At 32.6% G+C, this 13,980-nt stretch overlaps 1 protein-coding gene across 1 annotated transcript in view; it reads left to right on the top strand.

Moving 5' to 3' along the window:
* The window catches only part of LOC142356455 (uncharacterized), a gene marked incomplete at its 3' end in the record, with an annotated part of 41,265 nt that extends 27,660 nt beyond the window's left edge, over nt 1-13,605 (top strand). Inside the window, exons 3-4 of the mRNA XM_075408367.1 lie at nt 10,119-10,372; nt 13,417-13,605. Of these exons, the coding sequence (XP_075264482.1) occupies nt 10,216-10,372; nt 13,417-13,605 (346 nt within the window). The remainder of the gene's footprint in view (nt 1-10,118; nt 10,373-13,416) is intronic.
* Between the last annotated feature and the right edge of the window lie 375 nt (nt 13,606-13,980).

The following is a 13,980-nucleotide window of genomic DNA, read 5'->3' as shown; positions in this document are numbered from 1 at the left end:
GTCTGTTTTATATTTGATACAGTTTGGCCCTCATCATCATTGTAATCATGTCGAAATTTGAAAGCGTCACAACACTAACTAAAAGTTGCACTTTCAGTCAGTTAATTTTAATTGAAGCAATAAATGGGTGTTCTTATCAGGTTAAAAATGGATTTTCGAGCTTTGAGTGAAAGGAAGATCAGCAACATAAAAAGAACGAATATAATTAGAGTTCACTTGCTCTTTAAGAGATATTTAGAGTAAACCGATTGGAGTTGTTCACACGAATCATTGTTGTTTGCTACTGGTATTTGTACAATTAACGCTCTCGCCAAAGAGTCACTATATCCTACAGCAATCTCTAATCTGTTGGTTAATAAAGAGATAAGTAATTGATTCTTTCCTAAAATCTAGATTTATCGACAGCCTTTGGGGACATAACAGTGACAACAGCTAAAGTTAGCCTAAAAATGAGCCATCATATTTTTTAAATATTTATTTCACTGATCCATTTTCTGAAATATTTTTTTTCATTTTATTGTTAGTGTTGATTTGCAATTTTTCTTATTACTCCACAAGTAATGAGAGGGAATTTTTTGCAATCAATTAATGTTTTGAGTCACACGATTGAATGAATTGTTTGCTCTGCATCTTTTTTGTTATAATTGGCCTCCTTTTTTTGATAAATTAGATTTTGTACAGACGAATTGTCGTCATATCGCCAATTTTTACTTCATTAGGTCAACTTTTTTGTCAAAGCACTGCCCCAATGTCTGCTGAAACAGTCTTATTATACTAACGCAACAATTAATTTTTTTTGCACTATATAGCAGGGCTATATGGTGTTACAGTTCCAACACTATTTTGTTGCTAATTGTTCCTGATTTTGTATCTTTTGCATATCAGACATCATATTTCTCATTGCAGACTTTCTCACAGGTTATGTTATCTTTAAGCTGCTTTCAGTCTACTGAGTCTCGACTAAAACACCTTTTTCAATAGAACGCCTTTCTCAATAATATCTTGTTGCTCGGCAAATTAGCAACAAAAAGCAGAAAATATTGTGCCAATACTGTGCCAGTTGTTCATTGTGTCTGACTAATTGTGATCAATTGAAAGGCATCCGTAGAAAAAATAAAACTTGGGTGTTAAGTTTTCACATTTAAGCTAATTGTGTTTAGGTGTTATGTTAAGCAAAATTTTTGCCTGAAATCAATTAGAAAAAAGGCAAAATTTACAAAACTTGGATCTTGATATGTCAGTACTCATATTCTAAATTCAATTGTAATTGCGCAGCATGAAAGACATTGTCAATAGATCATCCTAAATTTTTGCATTTCTTAAGTTTAGTTCAGCAGATAATGTCACGTAAATGTAAAGAAACAAAAACAAAACAATATATCTTCATTTTCAAGACATTTTTGTACTTACATTTTTGTTCTTGTCAAGAAAAATTCTAATCCAATTGTGGAGCGCAAAAGACACTAAAATATTAACCACGCAGCTGCGCGACTTTTTTTGCACTGAAGGGATTATTTAAATCAATTGGTCCAACAATTGCTCCCAGTTGCAATTGTAGAACACAAAAAAAACACCACACTTCTTTGCACATTTAGATACTTTTTGCAAGAAACATGTGACATATAATTTAATGGTGAAAAATGGAAAAAAAGAAACTGAAAATTTTCTACAAACCAAATAGAAGTTCTGATTAGCTCTGTAGAGGGAAAGAGTTGATATAAGTTTAACGGTTTTTGCGTTTTTTTGTTGGAAAAGAAAGGATGACGTTTTTCGTACTTAAATAAAAAACTACTGATACTTTATTGTGCTCGCTTGTTTTTGTTGTTCAAATATTTCATTTTTACAAATACAGAAGAAAATAATGAATGACAAAAAACAATATTTTGATTTTCAGCTTGTTTATTTAGAAGAAAATCTGATGATAAGTTATACAAAAAATTTTTGAAACTTTGGAATTCACTTTCGACGCTTGTTGAAAGTTTTGGCGTTTCAAACACTGTTGTTTTCTTAAAAGTTTCTTTTATGTTCCATTTCTGCTACTAAACTGCTTGAAAAAATACAACAAATGGAAGGTTAATTTTTTAATTGAAATTTAGAGATAGAATGGCAATATTTTGCTAAAGGAAAACGAGCTTCTGAAGATTGAAGCTTCATACACCGCAGTTTTTTCTGCTCGTGGTTTCTTTTTTTTTTACAAATTTGCCGTTGAACTCGCCTAACAGTTTTGGATTATACTTTTGTGGTACTATCAGCTCAAAAATCTGCCTTATCTGTAGCGAAAATTAATTTATGTCGATATTTGCTCTCTCTATGTAACTATACTTTTTGTCATTGGTTTTTCATTAAAGGGGTTGTCCGTTTCTTTGTTTCTTTCTTTTGACTTCGTTGAAACGTTTTTGTTACCGGTATCCGGCCTAAAACTTTTCCCAAGCTTGTAATTTTTTCCTAATAATGTTTGATGATTTTTTGAGTCTGCAATCTGAGCAATTAAGCTTTGAAGAAGTGTAAAGCTTTAATCAACATGCCAGGAATCGATTCAAAATGTTTTATTATCATATTATTGCGTTTTCTCATTTTCAGTTTTGAAACCACAGTTTTATTTAATTTTTTGTTGCAGATTTGATTTTCTAGCTCTTCTTATTGACAAAATTTGTCAGTTCATTAAAAAAGTTCACTATTTTTGTGAACAACTTTTCTATGTGTCTTTGTAGAGACCAGACGATTATCTGCATTCCATATTATTCAATGTCGATATGATTTTCCAGTATCCTGTCAATTGCTTGAATTATCTCATTAATGCCTACAGTTCGAACATCTGTCTTTCTCGCAGCGAATTGTGGAATACAACAAGTTTTTCAAAAACCCTTTTACCAAGTTTTTTTTAATTTTGAATGTCAGTTTGCTAATTGAGTTTTGTGCTGAAACTTCAATTTGTTATAGAAACAAAACTTTTAGAATATTTTAAGCTTATTTTTTGGTTGTTTATAAGTCCAGTCTCTATACTTGTAATAAATGAATACATAATGTTATTACAATGAGAGTTTCAGTAACATAGGTACAATTATGTAAAAATATAAAACTGGACACTTTTTTGGCTTTTGAGTAACAAAATGACGGAGGTATGGAGAGCAGGGACACAAGCTCATACTTTTGCTGTTTTCTCAAGGTACCTCTGCTTAGCGCACTGAGTGAAATCTTTACAAAGCTGAAAAATTTCTCTGGCTGGTTTTAATTTGTCAAACATCAGGTAAAGACTTTACGTCTTCACTTTCCGTTTTACCTTTCTTCCTAAAAATTTCGAAAAATTGATAAACAATACCATGGAAATCTGTTCAGTACATTTTTTGAGGTTGATTATATAACATATTACTGAATCATCGAGCAGTCAAATAAACTGGTAATAAATGTTTACATAGTTTTTTTCCGTATTGGTTTCCAAATGCTAAGCGTATGTTTTTCACAAAAAGTTGGGGATTCGGTTGAAGAGCCCAAATAGAAAGTCTTTGGATAGATTTCAATTTTTTTGAATGATAATTTTGCCAGTATGTTTTCAACGAGTCTCATTTAAAGTTTGTATAAACTCATACAAGAAAAAGAAGAAATTGTCACTAGTTTTATTGTCTGTCCTTGTTTGGTAATCATCAAATGCTATGTTCCAAATAAACGATTAAAAATTGTTTTGTTTCAAAACTTTCCTATTCTTCTTTCTTTTTCCATAAAGATGAGTACTTAAGACTTTTTTCGTAGACGAATTTCAGCCAATTGGTTCGCAGGCGGACATTATTTTGAGAAGTTTTGATCTAGATAGGCTTTGTTGAGATGATCGGCGATCATTAATATGAATGATTTTCATCTAATATAAACACAGCGGAGAAAATAATTCAATTCTCTTGAATGTATTGTCTTGTGGCGAGGAAAGCTTACATGAAATAGTCAAAGAAATTTTACAAAAAACAGAGGTGTATGTAGAGTTGAACAAACTAACTTTGAATACAAACAAAACCGGAATAATATTTTCTCGCGCAAAAATTCTAATAATGGACCTGTTTTTTTTACAAAAACAAAGTTCTCACAACACAAAAAAGTTGCAGATATCTTGGTATTCAAATTGACAGGAATTTTTCTTTCGTTGAGCAGCTGAATAAAACCTTAAAAACGATGGCTCTTGCTATAAGATCAATATACTTAAAAAGACATCAAATTCTTCTGAACGCAGGCATTCTTCTTTTAAGTTCACTTGTGCTTTCACACTTTTTGTCGTTTTCCCCAATTTTTGTTTCATTTTTTATCTGCAAAAAACCTAAAACGCCTTAATCAACAGATTAACTGGGGATAAAGGTGTGCTTTCTACGCAAAAAATATGACAAGGCGAGAACTAGCTGAGCTAATAATTTAAAAAATGTCGCTAATCAAATTTGATTAGCCAGACCACAAAATTCTGAAAATTTTCACGGTTTCTGAGTGTTCATGAAAACAGTCGAACAAAACTATTCAAAATTAGACAGAATGTCAAAACCGATTTTGGAATTGATTCGAGTGTTCGTTAATGCGTACAAAAATGGAATAAATTACCACAGTGGCTTCGGTTGGCAAAAAATGAAAACGTTTTTTTTAAAACGCTGAATGATTTCTTGCTCTCACAACAGGGAAAATTTTTTTGAATAATAACGTAGGAGCTTCTCAGAGTTTTTTTTGTACTTTTTGGAAGAAAACAATCGGAAGAAAATTTTATAATACGATTCTTTAAGAAAGTTGATTGATGTTTACTATTTTGTTTGAATGATTTGAAGAATGTTTTGTTTTTGAGCAAAAAAAAAGTTATTACAGATCGCCGATTTCTTTATGAACTCTTTCTAGCGAAATGTTGACCTTGTAAAAAATAGTCGCGTATTGCTTCAGCGAGGTGTATTCGTTACACTAATTGTGCATCATCTTAGATTTTTATCGAAATAAATCTCAGTCAAATTTGTAAAAGTTGATTGTTAAGCAAGTTATAACCAAACAGTTATGTCGATTTCAGTTTACTACTTACTTCAAAGCATTGCTTTTGTTTGTACTTCAAAGTGAAGCTTATCTTCTAAAGCAGACATGATTAAGATAAGTTTTTCCGTGACAAACCTTAAAAGAAATGCGTTAAAAGAAAAACTTAGCCCTGTCTCTCGACTCAGACAAAATACGTTTGTTTGACCTTGAGATCTCTTGTGGCATAAATCCTAACTTACATAAAACACTCAACGTACGTTGTGATGTTTATGACTTTTGGGTTTAAGTGGGTTTGTACTAGGGTTCATAGAGACTCACACAGACTTTAGCAGTAAGTTACTTGTCTCAGCGAACAGCATGAAATCTCCTGTGAAGTCTGTGACAGAAATTAGTTTTGTCATATCTATGACGTCAGCTGCCAGGTTTGCACGGGTTCTTACATTGAGACAGGTAACAGCAAGTTGAGCCCTATAAAAGGTGTAACTCCACAGGTGAGCGTTGTTGTCAATTGACGTGAACATACTAATGGCACATATGTCATAATCTCTCTCGCTCCTAGAAACGAAACGTCTGTTGTTTTACCAAACAGTTTTCACAGTTCTAAAGGTTAGTTATGGAACAAAATCTAAAACTTATTCCGCTGTTTCTCGCAGGGATAATTTAGTTGTTCATTTTAAAACCAAAACACACATTTTGGAATTTATCTCCCAGTTGTTTTGATCGTCAATAATTGATCGCTTTTATAACCAATCTGAGAGGGTACTTGAGTCCATTAATTTTGCAAAAATCGGGAGCGGGTTTTGTTTATCACTAGAACACTCAATTGTGGGCGTCGATGCAGAATTGAATAGCAATTTTGACCACTTTCAATTTGTGCTCACTCCTCGAGCACTTCAATTAGACGCCTTTTTCGTTGATTACAAAAGGGAAGAGGTACTTTCCTGTAATTGTTCTCACTTTTCCATTTCCATATAGAAGCCATCTGTTTCGAAGCCTGAATGTAGATTAAACTTTGCTTTTGAAGTGAATTTCCGTCGTTTTAGCGCGACGACCAATTTCTGTTACCTACCACTGTTTGGTGAAAATAAGAAACTGCGTGCGTAGTTACAAATTTAAACTTGCTAAGGTAGGTTATATATTTTTGTTCACCTTATTCGACTATTTTCATCCCTAATATTCAATAACTTTAAAAAATAAATAACAAAATCAATATGCGGGGCTGAAGCTCCAGGATCATAGTAACATAGCGTTAAATCATAGCCATTTTCAGTCTGCATTTTTACTACGATCATATTCTTATCAAGTCACTTTTTACCATGAAAAGTTTAACTTCAGACAAAGAAATCGAAGATTGTGCATAGTAAAAACAACAAAATTTCACAAACTTTATTCTGTCTACAGTTCTTCTGACCAGAATAGTTCTGTCATAGTGCAAATAAAATTAATATAAACAAAAGATAATCTTTCACTTTCATTAGGCTTTTCCTTTTTCCAATTCAAATAATGATCGGAAAAAACCCAGGAAACGGTCAAAGTTTAACCGTACATTTAAGCAAAGTTCAATTAGTGCCCTTACCTCAACATGTTTATTGCCAGCACTGGAAAAGATTATTTAATACTCTGCAGCAATAAATTTTTATCAATTTCAGCAAATACTGCCAAAATAATATTTGAATTTCCAATCTCTCTTCAGAGTATTTTTATGATACCTACACTACTTTTCTCACTATTAAATTTGTGGATATGTGACTCAATTTAATCTAGAAATTAGTCAAGGATGCAAAGCTGAAACAGAGACATTGAGTTAACCTGTCCCGTGCTTGCCATCATTTATCTTTAATTCTTTTTGTGGATCTTTCAATGAACATTTAATACAAATAATCTGGTGGCAATTTGTTATTACCTTAAGAACTAGACGTTATACTATAAAGTATAGCATATCTTCGAATTTTATAGCATTTTAGAATTTGTTTTTGTAGTATTTGTAGACATGTACTAGACATATTTTCACATTTTTAAATTTTCTTCCTCCAATAAGGAGTTTTAGCATTAAAACCATTTTTATTTATCTCACATTAATTTTCCAAATAAACTCAAAACGTTGCCAGGTACGTTTTGTTATTACTGAGAGGCAGAATTGAGAGGCAAAGTAACATTTTTGTGAGTAAGTCTTTCAAAATCTTTTAACACCACAGCAAACCGTTTGGCTAAATGCATTGCTGATGTTGATTTTTCATAGTTATGTTCAACAAGAAAATTAAACAAGAAACTATGCATGAAATTATGACTGGGGTATAAGTATCGAAATTGGTATAAATAGCAACATCAACAGCACTAGCGGAAAACTATTTTTTTTAAAAAAAAAAATCGAAACACGATATAGCAAGTTAATGAAAACATCGCTAACACAAATTTATTGGGCTAGACAAGGAGTCATGTTACAAACGGCGCTGAATTCTCACGGACGTTAACCGTTTTAATATCAAGGTAGCAGACTCTTTTTCCAATGAAAGTTTTTTTTCTATGTTATGAAGGTTAATCCTACAAGATACTGCGAGAATCTTTTAAAATTTTTTCTACGTAATTTCTCCTAAGTTCTTGCAAAGTTAACTTCTTATTAACATCTTTTGCAGTTAATTGTTGATGAAACGAACCTCCCGATTAACAAACGGGGTGTCCGTGAAAACGGCAGATTGGATGACCTAGATCCGTAAAGTTTTCCCAAAAATGTACCTATCGTGGCTGGCATGGATCCTCGTATAATAATTTAGATTTTCAGAAAATCATAGCTTTAATGGTTAAGTAAAAGCACTTCGGCAGATACTGCCACGATGGGATGCCAGGTTAAAACAGGATCAACAACAACAGCTGATCTCTTTTCTTGTTTAACTCTGTTAGAGGCACAAAATGGAGTCTTTCTAGCACTCAGCATTTTTCAAGTCTAAATTTTTTCACGGCTCCCATATTTTCTAAGTTACACTTCTACAATCCCTCGGAATTGAATATCTGAGATCTTAAATTGGCGTAAAGTGTCGGTAAGCCGGTATCAATTCTTAGCTTTCATTCGTGAGAAACTAACTTTTTCGTACAATCCTGTACAATATGTTTTTTTTACAGTTAATGAGTTAAGAAACGTTGTGTGAAAATTTATCTTCTTTACGAGGCAAAATTTCATTTTCTTTTGTAAATTTGCGTATTTGGTGAATTTTGTAGCTGTCACTAATATCCACCACTTTTGTAAGATCCACACTCCTAATAACACATGTCCATGCCGTCATTGTAAGTGATGGTTACTAACTGCGAAAATTAGCATCTTGTCAATGAGACCGAATTGGAGGAAAGTCTAATTGGTGATTGATTACAGAAAATACCCAAGCAATACTAATTCACGGATTAAGAAGACAATTAACAGTCTGACTCAGAAAAACACTTTATCATTGCTGAGAGAAACAATTAAGTCTCCAATTTAGATCTCAAGTAATTAGTATTTTTATCCAAGCAATAACGTTTTAGACTAACTGACTACCCAAAATCGTGAACATGGGTTGCGTTTATCATACTTCTCTAATAGTTATGTCCACGTTTAACGTATCCTATTTTCATTGGAAATAAAACCTTTGCGTTTTTACCACGCAATGTTTCTCTGAAAATGCAGCAATTAAAATAACTCAAGAGCAGTAATTTTCTGAGGAAAAAAAAGGGTCTCGACAGAGTACCTGCTAGATACACAATAGCTCCTCTGTTAATAAATTACACCTTAATTAGCAGTACTGTCTTAATCTATAACCAGTTGCACATCACTAGTGAATCATAGACTTAATAATTGGTACTGAATTATTTCTACAATCTTTATATATTACCTTTTCAAATAAAGACAAGAACAGTTAATTTTAATTGAAAACTGGAGTTTTTCTTTTATATTACAACGTGGTCCGTGCTCTAAAAGTCCGGTTCATTTGTTTGATCACTACCGGCACGTTATCGTAATACAGTGAGCGGCTGATGAAATACATAATAGCAAAAGAAAACAGGTACATTTTGCAGATTTTTGCCAGCAACTCAAAGAAATTTCAATTGATAACTTCATAATTAAGGCGTCTACCTTGTCGCATATCTTTTATTGAACCTAGATTTAAGAATATGCGATTGAGCAATTTGGGCGGCCCGATTGAAATTTACTGTTTTAAAGGAAGTAGCTAATTTAAAACATAATTCCATTTCCCCTTCTAATCATTCGCAGACCTTTGAAAGCCTGTGAGAAATGAGCCTTCATAGTCTAAATGGTTAAACTTGGTGGGTACTGAGATTAGCTAGACAGCGCCCAGCTGACCTAAAGATCAACAGCTCGTAAAATGATTAAACTAAACAATCTGCTACCCACCATTTTGACCGCCCGAAATTTAGTTTTCATAATCATTTCCTGCCTTTCTTTCACTTTGACGGCTCTCTTCTTTTCCCGGCTTAATCGTAAAGAACGTAAGTCGTCACACGTCGTCAACAATGTTCATTTCTGAAAAAAATTATTCTTTTTTTGTATAACCAACGTATATTTGTGGAGAATATGAACATTTTTGAAAGAAAGCTCGAATTCTTTTTTGTTTTAATATACAAAACGTCCTTTTATACATACTTGGCGCCTTTCAGACTAAATAATGTTGACAATTTGAAAGAACTGAAGAATTTAGCAATCGAAAAGCCTTTCTCTTTAGAATTGAATATCCGAAGACAAAAATATAATTTTACTATCGCTCAACTGGATTGAAAATAATAAATAGTGAGAATCTTTATCCTTAAATTATATGTATTATCCAAACCGTTAATTTCATTTAAAGTGCGATCAAAGATTATTAAGAATTTTAGAAATTTTATTTTTTTTTCTAATTGGCAATTATGTTTTTGAGGGGCAGGCTGGACGTCCATTATTTAATTTGAAGGCATAACTCAATTAGATAGACGCCTCAGGGGAATCTTGTTATCTTCTGTAAGAGTTAAAAAATTGGCGGTAAATACCGTTTTATCACAAAATGTCCCATAAAACGCCCTCAATAAAAAGCTGTTTGAAGTTAAAAGCGATTTGATACGCTATGTCAATATCAGGAATTTTCAGCTTTGAGCTTCGATAACTGCTGTTTTAGATCGCCGACCTCATCTAGATCATTTGAGTCACTCTGAAAAAATTCTGTATATATTTTACAAAAAAGAACGAAACAGAAGATTGGGTGTATGTGAGAGATGCACTATCGCGTCATCATATTTCTGAGTGGCGCATTTATTTTATTGCTGGTGTTTACAATTGTGCAGCAGATCAAAGACTTCGTTGAGAGACAGAAGAATCCAGTATCGTCCATTGACTTCATACACGATCCGACCGGACATCACGAGAGCGCAGGTTAGTCCATGATCCAGATTTATACCTCAACTTATCTAATAACTATGATTAACGCAAAGTGAACATAAGGAGACGTTTGACAAAACCACGAAGAATAAAATGTTACTCGACTTCTACTCAGGTGCTCATTTGAGTAACAAGGAGGCTCGTTAATGTGCGTTTGCACATGAAGTTCCGATCCGCTCAACCACGTTTTTGACTTAATTATACACCACATGAGGAAGAGAGACAACTTTCAAACAATCAGTTATTGTTCGAAATTAGTTGGTTTATTCATTTAAAAAATCGCTTTACCTCTAACCACTATACAAATAAAAAAGTGTTTTGTTAGAGGGCCATTAATGATAACTGCCATTAAGGAGATTATGAGACAAAACAAACAACAAAATCAAATAAAAGCAACAAGCATTACTAACGACCAAAACTCAACGTCTATACATTTTTTTGAAAAAAAAAACAGTGAAAAAGTCAAAATAAGGTCAGATAAAGAGTAAACTAAAAAATATGACTTGCATATCACAAGAAAAGATATGGGACCTATGCTTACTCAGAATAATTAACAAGTAGAGAGAAAACAAAATGGGCAGAGTTTGAAAATACCTTTTGAACTTTTTGAAAAGAATTAAAATCAAAGTCATGAAAGCAATTAGCTATCAACTGAAATCAATTAAGGTCTCCATTTATAACTATTAAGACCTGTCATTATGCAGATGCTCAAAAGTACAACTACAGACAGAATTCAGAGTCAATTTTGTGAGGAAACGGTGCCGAAGCGTATAAGATCAAAATCTACTCACTATAAATATTGAATATAATCGATTGCTACTTTTTTCAACGCCAATAATGTGATATGTGACTCATAATGTGTTATGCGTTTTTATTATTTTTTTCGTTTGGTTGAAGTTTGCGTTGAACGAAAGACCGAAAGAGAGCTTAAATTTTGAAGTTTGTTGTAGTTTCATGAACAACCAACATTTGGAAGAACTCGGAGAAAATTTTTTGTCATCTTTCCCATTTCTTCTTTTGCTTTTGTATCAAATATCCCTTTTTTGGCAATTCTGTGAAGTTTCAATCAAATAAAATTTCAATGGGTTCATGTGAGGTTGTTTTGATTATTAGCGCAGATGCAAATAGGTTTCCATCTCTCCCTTTCTTAATTCGAAAAACTTAAAACAGTGTTGCCATGCATTTGGGGTTCAACCAAATAGAGCATAAAATAGAAGACCTAGCTTTCACGTGAATTAGTTTGTTCAAAAGGCTTGGCTGACAGCCAAAAAAACTGAATTGAATTTCATCTAAGTTTGATTTTCTTTTTCAATAGAAAAATTGTTTTCGGTAGCTGTCCTCCTCATAGGGAGTATCCCAATTGGTGGTTTAGAATGGATTATTGACAACCCATTTCAGCCAAACTGATTGTAATTTAGTAAGTAATTTCATAAATCCATTTAACTTTTCGAAGAAGAAAAAAGCCAAAACATTTTTTCTCATTTTCTTTCTTAGTAAAACTTTATTGTCTGTTTAATTTTCGATTCGACCGTTCTATCAATTTTTTTATTTTGGTTATATAGAAAACATAATTTAAACAAAGAGTTAAAGCCTTATAACGAAACCAAGGTGGAGAGAACGAGTGGGCAAAAATTAAAAATTAGTTTTTTAAAAATTTAATTTTTATAAATAATATATTTTTTTTCATACAAGTATATATAATCGAAGATAATTATTGTTATAAGTTTTACTGTCAATTTTCCATGCAATCAAATAAAATAATTTTATAAATTATGATCCTCCTCAGTGTACCATCTACCAAAATTCTGCGTTTTTTTTTGTTTTCTGCTTTTAATTTCTCATTTTTTTTAAAATAGCTCCCTTTTTCCAACCTGCAATATAAATGTCGCTTCCTTACAAGAATGAAAACCCTCAAACGCTACAATATGATGCTTCTCTCTCCACAAAAATTGTTGAAATTTTTGAATGAAGAAAAAAGCTGGCCTCGCATTTATTTTTCCACCTTTTGTTAAATTGTTGTAGCAATTAATCAATATTTATCTATGATGAGAAACTCAATGATGAGAAACTTTAAATCGTTCTGTATGTCATAGAGACTCTCCAATCAGCTCACAAATGTTTAGCAATTGCGGTTGGTTCTGCTATGGTGTTAAGAGTGACCAGGTTTAATAAATTTTGAATAAAAAAATGCCGATGATTTGATTGTCACAGTACAAATAAAACTCAATTGTTTTCTCGAATCAAGCCTCCTATGTTTTTTATTCGTGCATTTTAACGCTGGCTCCGATTTTAGTTTTCTAATTCGTGTTTTTCTAACTGAAATTGGAGTGTTGATGAAATTTTAAAGGCAAAACCAATATAAACAATTTGTGGCGGCTTACGCGCTGTTTAACAGAGTCATTTTCCCAGCAACTGAACATTCATATCTTTTTTTTGTAATCAAACAGTTTTACAACACCATTTTGATGTTTTAGTGGCCGAATGTTAAGTTCCTCTGCAAATAGGATGATTGCTAATTTTTTCAATTAAAAAGTTAGATGTATTTTGCTTTTGATCTCAATCTTAAATTCAAGACTCTTCAAAACATTTAACGAGAACCAGGTTACCTAGAGGTAGAATGTCTTTGCATTGGATATTTGGTTCTTTCTTGAAATACTTTGCTTATGAGTGAGAAAACGTTTCACTTTCAAATGCGTATGCAAAAATGTGAAACGAAGTGCATATTTTAAAAAAAATTGCAGGCTTATTAAAGTTGTGGCGAACGATAGTGGTTTTTTAAAAATTGATTTTGTTTTTTTGTAACTGATTTTCTTTTCCAAATTGATGACCATTGAAATTCAACAACACTTATTGGATATCTTGGTATTGCAATCTTGAAACGAGCTTCATTTAAATTTGAGTCCATGTGCACTAAATTTGTTTTACCAATTCGATACCGGATAAAGAAACAATTTTTTGGAGCAATGATCTTGGCTTGTGCCCGAGTGATTGCACGCAAACCATTCCCGACGAAGCCTTAATTCAGTTTGTCTGTTTAGTAGCGTTGATGACAGCAATGATTCTGTCTCAAAAGAACGGCAGTCGAATAGACCTGAGCTTCGCAGAGTTTGAAATCACAGACAAATGTGTGTGTTTGAACATGACTGCAGGACACAACAACAATACTTTTATCAACTGCACAAACATCATCAAAATGAACCACCAGAACAACTCAGATATCGGATCCAGTTAGTAACCGAATGTTTTACATTTTTACATAGAAACATTTATCACACAATTTTTATTAGGTGAATTAACCTCATCATAGCTAAGATAAAATTATACCTTAACTCTTGTTAACATTAAGCTACGGTAATTTTTAGCTCAACTTTACCGTAATTCGGTTTGATGCGCTAACTCATCTAAGGAAAATGCATAATACATAATGACAGAGTCGAGGCCTCAGAACAAATTGACCTCCAATCATACCCTCCCCTCGACCAAGATAACAAAATCACCTGTGACTCGTGCTCTAGAAATGTGTTTTGTGATCAAAATGAGTTTAAAGTTTTGCGTTCAAAAATGGTCTCTGATCAAACCATTTGCAGAATATTCTCAAGACG

The sequence above is a fragment of the Convolutriloba macropyga genome, unplaced genomic scaffold (genome assembly GCF_964194025.1).
Source record: "Convolutriloba macropyga unplaced genomic scaffold, txConMacr16.3 SCAFFOLD_823, whole genome shotgun sequence".
NCBI classification, from domain to species: domain Eukaryota; kingdom Metazoa; phylum Xenacoelomorpha; order Acoela; family Convolutidae; genus Convolutriloba; species Convolutriloba macropyga.
Note: the sequence above shows the minus strand (reverse complement) of the source record. Positions and strands in the feature narration are given on the sequence as shown.